This window comes from Lepisosteus oculatus, chromosome 11 (assembly GCF_040954835.1).
Source record: "Lepisosteus oculatus isolate fLepOcu1 chromosome 11, fLepOcu1.hap2, whole genome shotgun sequence".
NCBI classification, from domain to species: Eukaryota; Metazoa; Chordata; class Actinopteri; order Semionotiformes; family Lepisosteidae; genus Lepisosteus; species Lepisosteus oculatus.
The window spans coordinates 7,613,053-7,629,661 of NC_090706.1; the positions used below are offsets into that span (position 1 = coordinate 7,613,053).

General features: G+C 48.3%; 1 protein-coding gene across 14 annotated transcripts in view; it reads left to right on the forward strand.

Annotated features, from left to right (window-relative positions):
- epb41a (erythrocyte membrane protein band 4.1a) overlaps window positions 1-16,609 on the forward strand; it is an 81,261-nt gene that overhangs the window by 43,931 nt on the left and 20,721 nt on the right. For 5 of the 14 annotated variants that reach the window (XM_069195505.1, XM_069195503.1, XM_069195509.1 and 2 more), the window contains exons 7-18: window positions 123-341; window positions 1,897-1,984; window positions 3,970-4,122; window positions 4,506-4,603; window positions 4,982-5,154; window positions 6,007-6,120; window positions 8,770-8,886; window positions 9,395-9,493; window positions 10,489-10,727; window positions 11,879-11,938; window positions 12,057-12,098; window positions 14,453-14,515. In XM_069195505.1, the coding sequence (XP_069051606.1) occupies window positions 123-341; window positions 1,897-1,984; window positions 3,970-4,122; window positions 4,506-4,603; window positions 4,982-5,154; window positions 6,007-6,120; window positions 8,770-8,886; window positions 9,395-9,493; window positions 10,489-10,727; window positions 11,879-11,938; window positions 12,057-12,098; window positions 14,453-14,515 (1,465 nt within the window). The remainder of the gene's footprint in view (window positions 1-122; window positions 342-1,896; window positions 1,985-3,969; window positions 4,123-4,505; window positions 4,604-4,981; window positions 5,155-6,006; window positions 6,121-8,769; window positions 8,887-9,394; window positions 9,494-10,488; window positions 10,728-11,878; window positions 11,939-12,056; window positions 12,099-14,452; window positions 14,516-16,609) is intronic. The other 9 variants (XM_015348567.2, XM_069195510.1, XM_015348569.2 and 6 more) reach the window with 7 other exon arrangements.

A 16,609-nucleotide genomic window follows, 5' to 3' on the forward strand; every position in this document is an offset into this window, starting at 1 on the left:
TGTGCCTTGGATGAACCTCTGACTGCCACTGGTTCTGCGCCCGTGCTTGTGTTTTGGAAAAAAAACCCAATCCGGGACGAGAGCTCGAGGGGAACTTTACTCGGCCCTCTCTCGCCTTGCAGGTACTACCTGTGCCTGCAGCTCCGGAAGGACATCCTGAGCGGCACGCTGCCCTGCTCCTTCGTCACCCTGGCGCTGCTGGGCTCCTACACCGTGCAGTCGGAGCTGGGCGAGTACGACCCCGAGCTGCACGGCGCCGACTACGTCAGCGAGGTGCGCCTCGCCCCCAACCAGACCAAGGAGCTGGAGGAGAAGGTGATGGAGCTTCACCGCACATACAGGTAACTGGGACGCTGCCAGACCACGAACACACACCTGTAACCCTCCTTCTGGTACACGGAGGAAGTCTATGGAATGTGTTGCTGTTCTGAGTTGCCTGTGCTACTGTCTGCTTAATTGACATGCTCCATAAATCTAATTTTGAAGGGATGGGGCAAAAATGCTTATTTGCAGTTCTGGTCATGCAAAAGGATACAGCCTTAGAAGGAAAACATTTGTCCTCAACTGTACTGCATTTTCTGCTTGGTACTAGCCAAGACGTTAGCTGGAGATTTGAAGCGTTAACCCTGAGGAGCAGCTCGTAACGTTTTTGCCAGAAACGTCTTGGAGACGCGCGTTTTCATCTCTGGGTAAGAGTGAAATCATTGCAGTCTAAGGCTGAGCGCTGTAGCTGCCCTGAGAGTTCTCCAGGGATTCAAAAGATCACGTCCCGGCTGAGAATGTGCTTTGTGCCTATCAAAAAGAATTTTGATTTAAAATGATGAGTTTTTCCATATTTATACAATATATTCTCCACAATCTTTAAAGGTTAACCTATCCACCTCCATGTGCCCCTGCCCAGGCAGGTATGACATAATGACATAAAGGCAGGTATGAAATGAGCTGTTGTTGTATTTCAGAGCCAGTGTTAATGAGGTTGTAGATCCGTGACCAAGCTTAACTGGGGAGAACCAACTGCTGAGAGTATCAGCCTAGAGTTCAGATATTTATATGTCTTTAACTGCTTCACATCTCCTTTCAGGCAATGTAAGTAGATTAAGGGGAAAAGTTCAGAGCCTCTTCCAGGCACCACTGGTAATTGATGTAAAGTTAATTAGGGCCATCAGTATGCAGTGTACCCAAGCTGCATGCCTGGAAGAGCTTAATACTGTGCTGCAGCTATTTATAACAAACCAGAGGACCCCTCTCTGTGTTAACTGGTCTTCCCCTCCCTCCTATGCTATGTAGTGGACGAATGATGGACCACCTTTTTTTTTAGTTAATCAATTAGACTGCAGCTCATGGGTTGTTGTGGCAGCAGTGGTGCATCCTCTTAATAAAGGCCGTTTTGTGCTCTTTACTCTTTCTGTTTTTGCACATACCTTCTTCGTGGAGGATGTGCGTCACTGCTGATGTTTCTGTCTGCGTTGTTTGCCATGGTGACTTACAGTACTTGTTGGTTCATTTTCAAGCTTCTGAAAGACCTGCCCAAATCAAACCAAATCCCTTTCACATTGTGCCGCTTTTTTGCTTGTTGAGCAAAGCACGGTGGTGTTACACTGATGCACTTCCCCCGGGTCACTTCCTCTCCCTCAGGAAGTTCTCACAGGAACTGTTCAGCCTCCAATTGTCCTGAAGCCAATCAAGTAGCCATCTTAGCAGGAATGACAGCAAAAAAAAAACATTTGAACACATGTGAGAGGATGTGCAAGAAGAAAGCACTTGGAACAAAAGGAATATGCGGATCGGGTGGGCATGGTGCTGTTTCTGTCTCTGTTAAGAATTTTGCCTGCTGGTCAGTCCCACCTGTTGTTCTTGGCCCCAATCACCGACAGCACTGTTTCTGTCTGCCTGCAGGTCCATGAGTCCTGCCCAGGCGGACATGATGTTCCTGGAGAATGCCAAAAAGCTGTCCATGTATGGTGTGGACCTGCACCAGGCCAAGGTGAGATGAGGAGAGGGGGGGTGTTTTATGAAAAGTGGCAGACTACACCTGTTAAAAACCTGGGCAAGAAGGCAGGCAGGCAGGGTGACCACAGCACTAACATTTTCATTTAGCCTGCAGATTGTCTGCTTCGGTAATAGTAATAATAATTGCTTACACTTATGTAGCGCTTTTCTGGACACTCCACTCAATGCACTCTACAGGTAATGGGGACTCCCCTCCACCACCACCAATGTGCAGCATCCACCTGGATGATGCAACGACAGCCATAGTGCACCAGAATGCTCACCACACATCAGCTATCAGTGGGGAGGAGAACAGAGTAATGAAGCCAGTTCATAGGTGAGGATTATTAGGAGGCCACAATTGGTAAGGGCCAATGGGAAATTTGGCGAGGACCCACATAGACTGCAGTGTGAGCACCCCCTACTGGCCCCACTAACATCTCTTCCAGTAGCAACCTTAGTTTTCCCAGGAGTCTCCCATCCAGGTACTGACCAGGCTCACACCTGCTGAGCTTCAGTGGGTTGCCAATTGTGAGTTGCAGGAAACCCTTTTCTGTCCACTAAGGAAACAGAACTTGATTCAGCATGTCACAGGAAACACTGGATGGGGCAAGAGATTGTAAAACACTGAGATGTAAGCAGGTCAGGAACATTTATGACAAACTCAGCATGGTAAATATTTCAAGGGCCAGAAGGAGATTTTTCCTTGCAGCCATTGCCACAAAGCTAAGACTTTAAGCCTTTCAGGACCTGCCTTGTAGCTCTGATGTGTGTCATCACAGGGATTTCCATATCATTGTCGAAGATAAGTGACAGGATAATGGATGGTTATTTTCACCCTTTATGAAGCATGCCCTCATTGATCACTTGAGCTACTTGTATAAAGAGTACTGTTTACAACGGGTTCGGTGTCATAAGCCTTGGAGCTATACGTCTTCGATTGTGAATTCATTTTTAAAGCAGATTTGTTTAGAAGTAACCAATTGTAATCAAGCAGTGTTTGACAGTTCCATGAGTAACACAACATCAAGGCTTGTGTTCTATCCCTTCATTAGAAAAACATACATAGATACAGGTAGATAAATCTTAATTAAAGTGTAACTCTGAGTTCTAGAGAAAAGCTTTTAGATCCTGTTCTGTATAGGCAGAATCTGTTTTTTTTCCCCTGAAACAGAACAATTATATTCTTGTAACTCCAGAAAAAAGTCCTGAAGGACATAGATCTAACACACAAAATTAGGTCAATTGGTTTGTATCAGGCCTAGGATTAGACAAAAGGTTGGCAGAAGGTGCCACCTAGTGGCGATCCTTTGAAACTACAAGTATGGCAGGCGACAGGCTTCCCAGCATTCTCTGATTGACCTGTTAGGTTTTCTCAGTTTACTTTTTAAATAACGTGATGCAATAAAATGATAATTGAGGAAAATCAAAGTTTGCTGCTGCTGGCACAGAATGACATCCTCCTCATATCAAGGGCTTTAGGATTCTCCTGTAGGTATATATAGCTATATTGGACTATAGGTCCAAACTGGACATGTGCTCATGTCTTTATAAAAGAGATGCCCTCAAATTGAAACGTGTGAAAAAACAGTGAGAGCTGTGTAAAGACATGGTGGAGCAAATTAGAATGCAGAGCTGTTGCATCTTGACTGCGGTCACTTTTCAAAAGGCATTATCTGTACGTCTTATTTAAAAAGAAGAAGATGCAGGCAGATGTTTACAAAATGGCAGATTTGCCATCAAACTGCAGGTCCTGCGCTTCTGTGTTAATTCATCGCTAATTCATTTGGCTGAGGCTTCTGTCCAAAGCGACGGACGTTTGCACCCATGTATGCAGCTGAGTGTGTTACCGGAGTTGTTCAGGTGAAGCACCTTGTTCTGTGTACAGCAGCTGGTGGAGTTTGGACTCGCAACCCTCTGGTTACAAGTCCAGAAGCCTAACCAGTTCTCCACACCGCTGTCCTGTGTGCTTGTGTTCAGGATCTGGAGGGTGTGGACATCACGCTGGGGGTGTGCTCCAGTGGCCTGCTGGTCTACAAGGACAAGCTGCGGATCAACAGGTTCCCCTGGCCCAAGGTCCTCAAGATCTCCTACAAGCGCAGCAGCTTCTTCATCAAGATCCGCCCCTCAGAGGTACGACCCCGTCGGGCGTCTGATGGCACACCTGCTGCCTGCGTCTTTCTGCCCCAGCCTAGGCCTTGTTCCAGCACCGGAACTGCTTGGTGCCAGAGGGGCTTATTTGTTTCTTGTTCTGACCTGTGACCATCACTGTATTCCACGTTTCATTCCCAGGCGCGAGCAGGTAATCTGTGCCTTAATCAAAACATGTTCTTGTGCTCCAGCTGTAGTTTTTGTCATTATTATTTCCACTTGGAATAGAATAGAATTTTGTTTCCCGTGGCCCTTAAACAAGTACAAATGTTAGCATGGTCGAGATACGTGTCCTTTTATGGTTGACAATGAAGAAGCAGGCAACTCCTGTTGTGTGTTCTTTCCATCTGTGTCTTGTGTCGCAGCAAGAGCAGTATGAGAGCACCATTGGATTCAAGCTGCCAAACTACAGAGCTGCCAAGAAGCTGTGGAAGGTCTGTGTGGAGCACCACACCTTCTTCAGGTGAGACCTGACACATTGCAGTCACTAGAGGGCAGTGGCTGTCTCCTGTGTTGTCCGGGGGCAGGAGCTGGGCGTTCTTGCCTTTGTAGAGCTATGATACACCAAAAGTATTCCAGTAGTAATTAACCGTCAAATGCTTTAATGACTTTGCTGTTGAAAAAAATATTGGCACGTGAAAGAAATTTAAAAGCCACATATGCCCAAATAAACATGGACCAGGGATGGGCATCTTTGGCTCTTCCATTCCAAAGAAATGTGGGGAAAAAGCATGAAAACAGATGGTTAATGCCAAGCACTTACAGTAGAGGTGATTACTGCTCACAAGGTTGGCATTGGAAAATGAAAGGGCTTGATTGACGTGCTGTCTGTGGTTCACAGGCTCACCTCCACAGAAGCCACCACTCCGCGGAGATTCCTGGCCCTGGGCTCCAAGTTCCGCTACAGTGGGCGGACGCAGGCCCAGACGCGCCAGGCCAGCTCCATGATCGACAGACCGGCCCCGCAGTTCCAGCGCACGGCCAGCAAGCGGGCGTCTCGGAGCCTGGACGGAGGTGGGTGCGGACTGACGGGCTGGCGTGACCCCCCCCACCCCCCCCCGCCCTCCTGGCTCCCTGAGGGAGAGGATGCTGGAACATCAGCGTTCTTAAGTGCTGATGCCCTGTCTCACAAGGCCGCAACATAACATCTCCTCTGCCTCTAGTGCCAAGACAGCTCGAGACGTTACTGAAAGGGTTTTGGTCTGCGTTAAGAGAGGAGATTATAATACATACTAGAAAATGCATAAACCGAACTTCAAGAAAGCGAGGTTAGCAGTGAATGGCTCAACCAGGTTTGGTGATAGAGTGATAGATGTATATATGTCATTATTTTCGCCATTTTCAAGCAGAGGTTTGATTGCGCATCTGCCTTGTTTATTTTTGCCTGTGTGTTCTCACTTCCAACTCCCTTGTGTACCTCTGCATCCCACACAAAAGCCACGAGATGTTAGGAGCATTTCGAGGGGCCCACTAGGGCTCCACATCCACTTTATCGAAGCAGTGGAAGAAAGTCAGTGACCTGTATATGTGTGTGTGAAGCATGATGGATCTGCTTGGAGCTGTGAGCTCTTGGTTTCTAACAGAGATGCCCGTAGAACATGCACAGAGAAGCCTTTTCAGCAAGATCCATCTCTGAGAGGTACAAAACCGCGGTCTGACTCGTAACCCAAAACAGCCTGCAGTCACCAGTTCATCTTGTGCCGCATCCTGGATCCTTGATGTCCACCCTAAATTCCCAAATATTTGTTGGCTTCCTGGACTTGGACAGACAATCTAGGAGCAGTGCACTCTGTGTCTCATTGGTAAGCCTGTTACGACCACACCTCCCATTGTGCCTCCTATGCTAATGTGTTCCCATCTCTCCAGCTGGAGGTAAGTCTCCTCATGCGGAGCTGAATCCAGTAGAAGAGCGGAAGGAGGAAGATGATTGGTTTGTTCTGATGGATCCTAACCAATCACAGCTCAATCCCGAGCCCTCAGGTACTCTCTCCTGCTTTGCAGAGTACAGACTGTCCCTCCCACTCCTCCTCCCGCTTCCTCTCGCTTGTGTTGCAATCCCACCACTGGCCACTGCACAGCTATCCACAGCCCCTCTCCTCAACTCCCACCTGGCCGGGTGTGGCCAGCACTGTCTCCTACGCTTGCCATTCTGCTGCTGGCACCAGTCTGAGTTAAACCACTTCTGTAATGCTCACAGGCGTCTTGACAGCTGTAACTGAAAAGGATTTTGTTAATTTCCTTGCCTACAGCTTTGCTTCTCTATCCTCCCTGAAAAACCGAAGGGCATGTTGCACCAGAGCCATGTATTTTGCCGTTGAATAAGTTCTCGTCAGAGGTAATGACTAGTGTTGAGAGCTCTCGTGAAACCTGTGCTGTTGTGGCGCTGCTCAGCTGTGGTAGATGTAACTCCCAGCTCCACGTTGGTTTGTAAGCTCATTTATCACTGCCACCTCTCTCACTAAAGATTTTTTCATCTGAGCTCCGGATGGTGTGTGCAGTGTGCAGTACTCTGAGCTCCTGGCTGGTCTAAGGTGGTGTCGGGGAGCTGGGCTGAGTTCCTCTGTGCCATGCCAGATGTGTCTGTGTGCTATGTGGTACACAGAAGGTCAGGTACACAGAAGGGCTCCTGAGGCTCAGAATAATTGCTTCATTTGTTAGGCTCAAATCCTCACGAGCGTGTTGGGTAAGAGCTACAGGGAGGCTCAGCAGAAGAGCAGAGTTCTTAGCAGAATGTGTGCAAAAGCTTTTGAAATGCCTACAGTGTGCTTGTCAGCTTTTGGAACTTAATGAGTGCGGCTTCCAATGGTATTGTTTCCTTGAAGTTGAGGCTGAAAATGTGTTGCAGCCCAGTGAGATGTCTGTTGAGCTGGATGGCTGAACACACCTGAGGCTATCCCGTTGCCGACCTGAACTGACCACTTGTCCAGCTCCTTTCTCCCCTCTGCACTCTGCTGACTGATGGATCTGCCGCAGGCTCTGGATGGGGTTATGTGAAATGTAAAATGTGCTCTCTCTGGCCAAGAAATAGATGAGGAAGCAAATCTGCTTTTATACAGTCTAATAAAGAACAGACCCCAGATGACCGAGATGTATTCTACTCCTAGGTCTGGAGTGTTCAGAAATGAGATTTTTAGTAGATGGATCTCTTATGCAAAAAGAGGCTTTTATAATTGTGCTGTAAGTGGCAAGCATAATGAAAACTTCTATCGTTAGCTTTACTATGGCATTCATCTGGCACTTTCTGAGGAAAGGTGTGGCTATCTTGCCCTTTGAGAGTTGAGAGTGTGCTTTATCTTTGGCTTCCTTCCCCATCTGAGATGGAGCACTCTCTGCAGAGGGGACCCCCAGTTTGTTTGGGGCTCGATGGTAAAAGAGTCCATTGCAGGTTGTGTGATGCTCTCCCAGTCCCCCACACCCAGCCCAGCTCTGTCCTGCTCCTGCCTGACCGCTCCCACAGGCCTCTTGGTCAGCGTCACTGCGCTTTCTGTGGAGCTGGTGATCACAGCTCGGCTCCGTTCTCTCTCGCTCGCCTGTCTGCGTCACTACGTTTGTCTTCGTTTAAAGCCGGACTCGAGGCTGGGTTCCTGACGTAGCACTGTTCACCATGTGACTGCTGCAGATGGTTTGGGTTTGGGGGGGGGCCTTTAAGGCACTTCCAGCATGAACATACTCCTTGTCATAAACTCCCTGGCCAGAATATTAGAAACCCCAACTGGATAGTGTGTTTGGGCCTCTGGAAGCAGAAAGAACAGCGTGAAAGGGAGTAAGGCTTTTCTGACATGGGTTTTTAAATACTTGTGTCCCATTTCTCTCGCATTTGGCGTCGTGAGGCTGTGTGAGATTGCACAGCGTCTGCTATGGGTCTTCAGTAGGGAGCTCGTGCTTCACAGCCCTGCGATGTAGCCGGATTGTGCTACATCAATATCAGCAGTGTTGCTGAAGAGGGTAAAAGACAAGTTGCATTAGCTATACTGTGCATTTACTGTACCTCGCATGACGTTTTCTCCTTCAAGCTGCTGTAGTGCGGTGATCTCAGGGAGTAGCCTGTACACAACCCTCCTAGCCATCAGCCTGCTGTTGTAACGTGTCCCCCATCTCCGCCGTGGCCAGGAGACGGCGCTGAAGCCAACAGCACAGCGAGGGCAGGAGGATTGGCGCTAGCATCTCCTCTCCACACCTCCTGCCCTCTCGCACAGAATACCCAGCCTGCCACTCAAACAAGAAGAAGCCCAGTTTGTCGTAAAACGCCTCTCGAAAGGTCCTGCGTTTCATCCAGCTCTTGCGTTTCGAGAAGAGCGTGCAACAATGCCACAGACGCTAAGAAACTTCTTAACCAACTCTGCTGGAATAATAATGTTTTCAAAGAATTTTTCTTGGGTAGGATGCCAGAAATATAACACAGGTTAATGGAAAAAGTGAAAGTTGAGCTTTTTTGGGGCTTCCTCGTTGTCTGCCACACACAGCATAGAATCACAGACTGGCTGTGCTGCCACCTGCTGGACACTGCCATAGTGACAGCAGGACAGGTGCAGGCCGAGACGGACGCACTGGGGTTTGAGAGCGTGAACAAGAGTCTGGAAGGATCCAGGCTGAAGGGCGCGCTGCTTTAACGTGTCCCCGTCTCTCCAGCCGCCGGAGAAGCTACCCCAGCCCCGCCGAAGCCAGCGGTGGATCAGGAGGAGAAGGAAGACGACTGGTTTGTGTTGCTGGACCGCGCAGCTTCCCAGCACACGCCTGAGCCCCCAGGTACCCCCTGCTCCTGCAGCTTCGCAGAGCACAGCCATCCCAGCGCGCACTGGGGCCGCAGTTCCAAACCGTTTCTGCTTTTGAGACCGAACTCGGCATTCCTTTTTAACAAAAACCTTCCACATGCTGTGCAGCGGCTTCCACCTGCTTTTTAAAGACGGTATCGGCGGTGTCGCCGAACAAGACGGAAGACAAGTTCCATTAGCTTTGCTGTGCGTTTACCTCTCGAGAAGTTTGCTCCTTCGAGCTTGTGGACTCTTGCAGCCTGGAGGCCGCTTCTGCATCTCCGCTGGTGCCCGTTTGTTTCTGCAGAAGAGCTGCGTTAGCTACGACCCCAGCCTGTGCAGGCAGGTGTAGAAGTGCTGGCATGTGGCCTGTGCCCAAGGACTGTTTGCTGCTTAAAGAGAGCAAAGTGTCGTCTCTCACGAGACGCGAGCTGCCCTCCTCTCCAGCCCAGCAGCCGTGACCTGGTGGGTCACTCGTTCTGACGTGTTCCCACTCTCTCCAGCGGGGGGCAGTGTTGCCCAGCCTCGTCCCACGGCCGCATCAGCGCGAGAGTGGCAGGATGACTGGTTTGTGCTGCTGGACACCACCCCCAGTTCCCCAGGTACCCCCCCCCCACACACACACACCCACCCACCCAGCGCTGCCCGTGTGGTGCTGCCACCTGCTGCCCATAAACTCCTGTTGCACCACAGCTCCCTTCGCTGCAACCCGTCAGAACGTGCTTTTGGACTCCTCTGTGCTCCGCTCGCCTAGAGGGTGGTGCGGTGTCTGTCTTCTGTCTCTTTCCGTGTGTGCTGCACACCCGTATCGGTGCAATCTTCATTTTTGTTGTTGGTATCATTGCTCGTTAACGCTCTTAACCACAGTAGATGTCGATTTGTCGCTTGGATGCCAGTAGGTTTGTTTTCTTCTTTCCGGAGTTTATAATTAACCCTCTGTTGTATGCATTCCGCCAATATGGTGGAGAAGAAAAAACAATTTTTCTGAATTTCTTAAAAGGATCTGTGTTGCACAAAAAAAAAAACATTGTTGGGGTTATTCATGTTGTCCATGTACTGACCATATATTTTACAGTGTGCGATGCAGGGTTAAAACAGCTATGTGTGTGATGGGTGTTATACAGTGAAAGGCCTGTAGATTGCACAGAAAAAGATGCCATGTTAATCAATGAGCAAATTAAAACAATTTCAAAGTGTTCGCCCCTCATTGTTGACTACATATAATATGGTGGTGCTGTATGATGCTTTTGTTTTAAAGGAGCAGCTTTGACCTAAAGGTAATGTGTACAGGAGATAACACTGAGCATAGAACGGAGCAGACACCAACACAGCAGCAGCTCAGGCCTGAGCCAAGCTGCCTCACAGGGCTGTTGTGGTATTTCTGACATGGATTAGAAGTGTTGTGGTAAAGCTGGTTGATCCTTTTTTTTTGGACTGTTGGTTTTAATGTGGCAGGACGTTGTGCGTCAGGCAGAGTGGCTCAAAACAGGGACACGGGGTTCCGGCTCGGAGGGTAATCTCTCTTCTTGCCCTGTTAGTACAGTTGGGCAGTTTTAATCTCTGGTCTCCACCCCCCCCCTCCTTTCTCCCCCAACAGCGGTGGTGCCAACCCCTGATAAGAGCACGCGCCCGGTCAGTGCCCCGGTCATCTCCCCTGTGCCCCGGGGAGGGGAGCCCAGCCTGCCGGCTCCTGCCTCGGCCGCCCCCCCGGCTGACCAGCGGGAGCTTCCCCCTGCCGCGCCCCAGCCTCCCAAGGAGGAGCAGAGGACGGCGGAGGTGAAGTCTGAGGCCCCGGCCTCCGAGCCCTCCAGACCGGAGCCCACACAGGAAGTCAAGGTACAGCTCTGATCGGCCATGGAGGGACAGGGAATGTCAGATTACAGCACACCGCCGTCCATACTGTGCAGAGTACTCCCTTTGAAAGTGCTGTCTAATGCAGTGGAATACAGCGTAGCCACAGGTACTGCAGTGCCGTAATGGTAGTTCATTGAACAGCAGTGCAGTAATAACGGTACCATGCATTACAGTGGAAGACAAGCTGTTGTGCATTTCACAGTATCGCATTTTATAGTAGAGGTAATCTGTTACAGTGTAATAGCTGATCAACAAGGCGGTTGCTAGATTTCTTTGCAGCGATGCACAGTGCCTACGTTTGTTAGCCCAGTACATGTGTGGAGATGGGTGGGTAGGGGGAATTAGGTGGGGAAAGGCTTTAGGATGCAATTTCTGAAGTACGAATCTGAGCGAGTTCAACCGAATTCAAGTAGAAGGGCTCGTTCTGTTTCCTTTCCCATTCCGTTAGTGGACAATTATGTGCAGTAGATGATGTGATGCGTGCTGGAAGGATGTTGAAAGATTGATGCAATTGAATTTGCATGTAGAATCAAACAATAGATTATAGAACTGAACAGCCTTAGAACCTGGTAGAATCAAAGGTATGAGCAACGTTTGCATGTTTCTGCGTTGCTTGTAAAGGGTTAAATTCACTTTGCTGTTCCACTATTTCTGATACATTCCGATTTACATTCTAGATTTTTCATTCAAGACTGTACTGATTGGAAATCCAATAAATGCATATGCATATCACTCTAAACAAGCCCCGTTATGTAATGTGAGTGTGTGTCAGAAATGAACCTGTTCGATTTATTTTTTGGATCCAAAATGACAGAAAAGCAGTTAAATGTGAAGGAGTACGTATGTTCCTTGATTGGGTTATCTGTCATTGCAAGTATATCTTTGAAAGGATGTTCTGAAGTCTCTAAAGTGGGTCCTACGGAGTGACGTTTACTCCGTTTTAAGGTTTGTTAATGAGTGATTAGAAATGCTTCTCCTGGAGTAGGGTCTGTTGTCCCTGTAGAGCTGCGCGATGGCTGTTTCACTGCCGCCGCGCCCATGCAGTGCCCCCCAGGTAAGTCACGCTGCGGTAGCTGGAGCAGCAATAGGCCCCACCTCCCCCGAGCGTCTGACCTGTTTCTGTGCTGATACAGGTGGGGAGGGAGAGGAGAGAAGGCCCAGCAGTCACCGCCAGTAATGGCGAGAAAGCTCAGGTTTGTGTCCAGAGCCCGAGAAAAGATATTAAAAGCCAATCGACATTTCTATACACCTGTTAAAGAGAGCAGAGCGGTACTAACCTACCTGCCTTTCTTTCCCTCTGCGGGGAAACAGCGCCCTCCGGTGGCGGACGAGGAGCTGGTGCGAATGCGGAAGGTTAGATCACAACCATTCTCCCAAACCTCCACCACCCCCACCCCCCCCACGCATCCCCCTAGCGGTAGTCTTCACCCCCAACCCTGCCTCCCTACCCTCCCATCGTTTTGCTTAAAAGAGACTGTGAGCTGCTTTTCATTAGACCTCTGAGAAAATGCTCCTGTTCCCTGGGCCATGAGCTTCTGTCAGCAGGATGTACAGAGACAGCAGAGAACTGACCTGTTCTGTGCTGCCCTGTCTGTCAGACTCCAGGCTCAGGGCAGAGAAACTCACCAGACCAGGATGGTCTTGTGTGCTGAGTGTTCAGTGTGTTATGTGCTGCATGGGTCATTTCGAACCTGCTTGCTTTGTGGTTTTGCAGGTTGTGTTTGGGATCTTTCGGCGCGTACGTGCACCCGCAGAAAGAGAGTCAGCCTCTCAGTCTGCTAGGAGGCGTGACTGCGAGTGAAATAAGGAACTGGGTCAATTTGTTGACTGCATGCAGACAGCGTCAACTTCAAACTCCCCCAATCCTTTCAGACATTACAGAGGTGATTGATGGTGGAAGCAAGAGACAGACGAGAGAGTTTTATCAGCATATTGATTTTTCATTTAAAAAATCATCCCAAACGTCACTTCAACCAGTTTGACCCAGTGAAAAAGGCACGGACAAGAGTGACTAGTTGCAACCGAAAGGACTTGTCCTTGCAGAAAGAGGGTTGCCCTACCTTCTGGCTAGCCACAGGGGTTTCCTTTAGACACCCCCCCAAGATAGTTCTCCATCTGGGAGTTCTGAAACCTGCTGAGCACAAGGAAGACCAGCTGTGTATCTCTGTGCTGCCTGAAACAGTTTGTGAATGCCGTGCCCGGTCCACTTCTCGTTTTCAAGGCGCTTTTGCTCTTTTTACAATTATTAGACACACGCGGGGCCCTTAGTAGTTTTTTCCCGTTTGTACTCTTTGCCCTCCTCCTGCATTATTCAAAATATGAGTTCAAATATCAGGCTGAATTTTTCAGCTGAATGTAAAGAGACAAAACAGCCTAGCGTAGCGAAATGGTTTCTGGGTCTCGGACATGCGGTCATTCGTGGATGTGCTCCTCAAGAAGCATTCAGCCTGTGTCCGTTGGCAAGTCCGTGCCTCCCCTACCGACCTGAACCCGGCTGTGTTTTCATCCGGGCGGATTCCTACATCAGCTGCAGGACTAAGAGATGAATGAAGGGACTTTGAAACCTCAAGACGCAAAGCTGCCATGTTTTTGTTTAAAAACAGCAGTGTTAACTGTTTGAATTGGTCATGTAAATTGAGGTGGCACAGTGATTAGCATTGCTGCCTCGCAGTGCTGGGGCCCTGAGTTTCGTTCCAGGCCCAGGGTGGTGTCGGCGTGGATTTTCTCTGTGTTTGCATGGGCTTCCTTCAGGTGCTCTGGCTTCCTCCCACAGTCCAAAGACTTACTAGTAGATAATTGGCTTCTCGGAAGATTGGCTCTTGGTTGTCTGTGTGTGCGCCCTGCAATGGACAGGCGTCCCTGCTAGGGTGAATCCTGCCTTGTGCCCATTGCTTGCTCGGATAGGCTCCGGCTCCCCCACAGCCCTGCATTGGATAAAGTGGTTATTGAATGGAAGGAATATAAATGATCCCAACATGATCATTAACAGATGAAGAGACCTTTTCAATAACCGCAGACTATATTTCTGTGCTCTACCACTGTTTCTACTACAGAGTATCCCTTCATTTGGGATTTGTCTTTTGAGTGCTAGAAGTAAGTGCGTTCAGATCTGTCCTCAGCTTTAAGACAAAAACACACATTTCTTCAATTTAGTTTGCAAAAATCAGATCTTCGTCCTGAAATGGACTGAGACATTAAAGCACATTTGATTATAGATGCACTTTTGTGAAAACACCCTTAAGAGAGTTTTGCTTTGCTGCATTTGTCGTTTACTCTGCAGGCTAGACAACGACAGATTTTTCCAAGAGCTCTGTCATGTCTGTGGAAACAACAGCGTGCTGTCTCTTTTAACTTGGGCCATTCCACTCCTCACTGCTCGTGATCACCAGTCTTGCCAAACCCTGTCTACCCCCTGACCCCTGACCCCTGACCCCGAAACACCTCCACCAGCCCCTCACGAGAGCGACCGCGGCTCTCGGCATGTGACCTTGCGGATGCGCGGTCTGCTCTCACACACCTCCCATGGCTCCGCTGAAGTCGCATTTGGTTTTGTTTTGTTGCTGTTGCCATCGTTATTCTGGTCATTGTTATGGCATTAACTGCCATTTCAGTTGCAGCCTTTTTATCAGTGCCACAAGAACAACATTCAAAAACAAATGTGCTTTTTTTTTTCTTTTCTTTCCCCCTTTTTTCTTCATTTTTCACAGAAAAGAGCAAAGAAAATTGAGGGTGAAACTATATATATCAGACATAGCAATTTAATGTTGGAGGTTGGTATGAACTCTGAAGCTGCTTGTCACAAGAAGTTTTTGTTTGTTTTTGCTCCGCGGCTGTTTTTTGCTGTTGCATGCACTGCATGACCTGATGTTCAACAGGCTTTTTTTCACAAACATTGCTTTTCAGCATTTTTTTTTTATTTCATGCGCACATTTTAGCTTTGCATTACCCTTTTAAGCTTTCGCCTTTTTCATTTTTCTTCTTCATTTTAAATTCTAGCCTTGAAGTCCCGTTAGATTCGCCTAGTTCACTTTTAACTGCTTGTTGCAAAATATATGATTGGGGTCTTAGCGCCTTGTAACAGCACCTCTACAGTGAAATGTGGGATTGGGCAAAAAGGTTTTCCCCTAACCTGGATTCAAGAGCACTGACTTGAATTTGATCCAAAGGCTTTTGAGAATTAGCTGCTGCATCTTATATTTTTATGTAAAAAAAAAAGTTGTTTTCAATTCAACCTGCATTATCTGGCACTGGCTTGCACTCAGTCATTTCTTAAATGGAACTGAACCAATTACTGATTTTTCTAAATCACTTGACAACAGCTTTCACACCCCCCCCCCCAAAAAAAAACTTCCCTACCTTCACCTTCTCTTCCAGAACTGTGTCCCCTTGGACTCCTTTCCTTACTGTTTCTGTCTTGTCCGAAGATTAATGGAACTGCCTGTCATCAGCGATGACAACAATGACAAATTGTTGCTCTGTGTACTGATTTTGAACCAAGGTGCAGAAACAGATTGGATCCTGCTCCGAACTGGACCTTTTAGCATGCTTTGCATGGCTCTGTTTGTTCAGAGGACAGCGTGAACCCTCAGGTTTGATGGTCTCGGCCTTCTTGGCAAACAGTTGGCCTCCAATTCACTTAAGAAACTTGAACGTGAGCCAAATTGGTTTGATTGCAAAGAAGAAGTTTTTAATGTAATTACACTTGGGGGGAAAAAAAAACATTCTTGGCATCACAACCCATGCATTACACAGCGATACCCAGGGGAATGAAACGGGCCAGGGAGGAGACAGAGGAGGTTTCAGACATACAGTAGGGTCAGATAGCAAAATCCAGGTGGCGCTTTGATAAAACGAGATTCTTCCCCTCAGAGGCTTCAAGAGAAAAGGCACTTCGACAGGGTAGCTCTCTTAAGGACGCTGTTGTGCTAAAGCGATTCTCCCAGTCATATATTTCTGCATCGGCTCATGAATTGTCCAGTGCTGACGATACAGCTGCTGCAGCCATCACAGAGCCTCGGCCCACTCCCATCACATGACCGTTGGCCACCAATCAGAGCCTCTCCATCACATCACGTCACATCCGTCGACCGCCGACTTAGAAAACTACCTGCTTGCTCTCTTGTTACTATGTCTTTTCCTTCTTAAGTCACTGTTGCGCGTGCCAGCGCTTTTGCTAGATTAGAACCCAAGACTCCTGTTGCACAGAAGGTTTGAGGTCTCCATCGGTGAGATAAGTGCAATGTCAAATTCCCAGCTATGGGGCTACTTTATATGGGTGTTACAAGCCACAGTAGCCATTAGAAATGTATGGCTGTTGCTGGTGAGCAGTATCTCTCTAATGCAGGCCCACATGTATCCAGTATCCAAGCTCCTCCTAAAGACCTCACATCAACTATACAGGAGAGTTTCTGTTTTCTGCTTCAATGCACAGCTGGTGAAACACTAATAAAATGGTCCCAACTGTTAAAAAAAACCTACTGATGATAGCTGAAGGTATGTAGGACAGTGAGTCAGTGTCCAGGTTAAGCCTGTGATGCCACAAAGCCATTAGATCCTAAAAGACAACTAGGGATGTGCAGGGCTAAATTTCTGTCATAGGCAAGAGCGCATCAGCTCCACATTGCCCATGTGATTGTGGACACAGTAATGGCCACTATCAGTCGGATAACCTGTACAGATAACTTGAGAGCAAGAGCTTGATCGTGACCCATGAAAACAATTATTTGTATGTCAGTGTGGATTAGATTGCGGGTTATCACAGACTGAGAATGGCAGGAGCTCAGTCTCAGTCCTCAGCTTTCTGATTCACATGGTGCATTTCCCATGCAGAGTTATTGGGACAGAAGTCACCTTTACAGGATGAT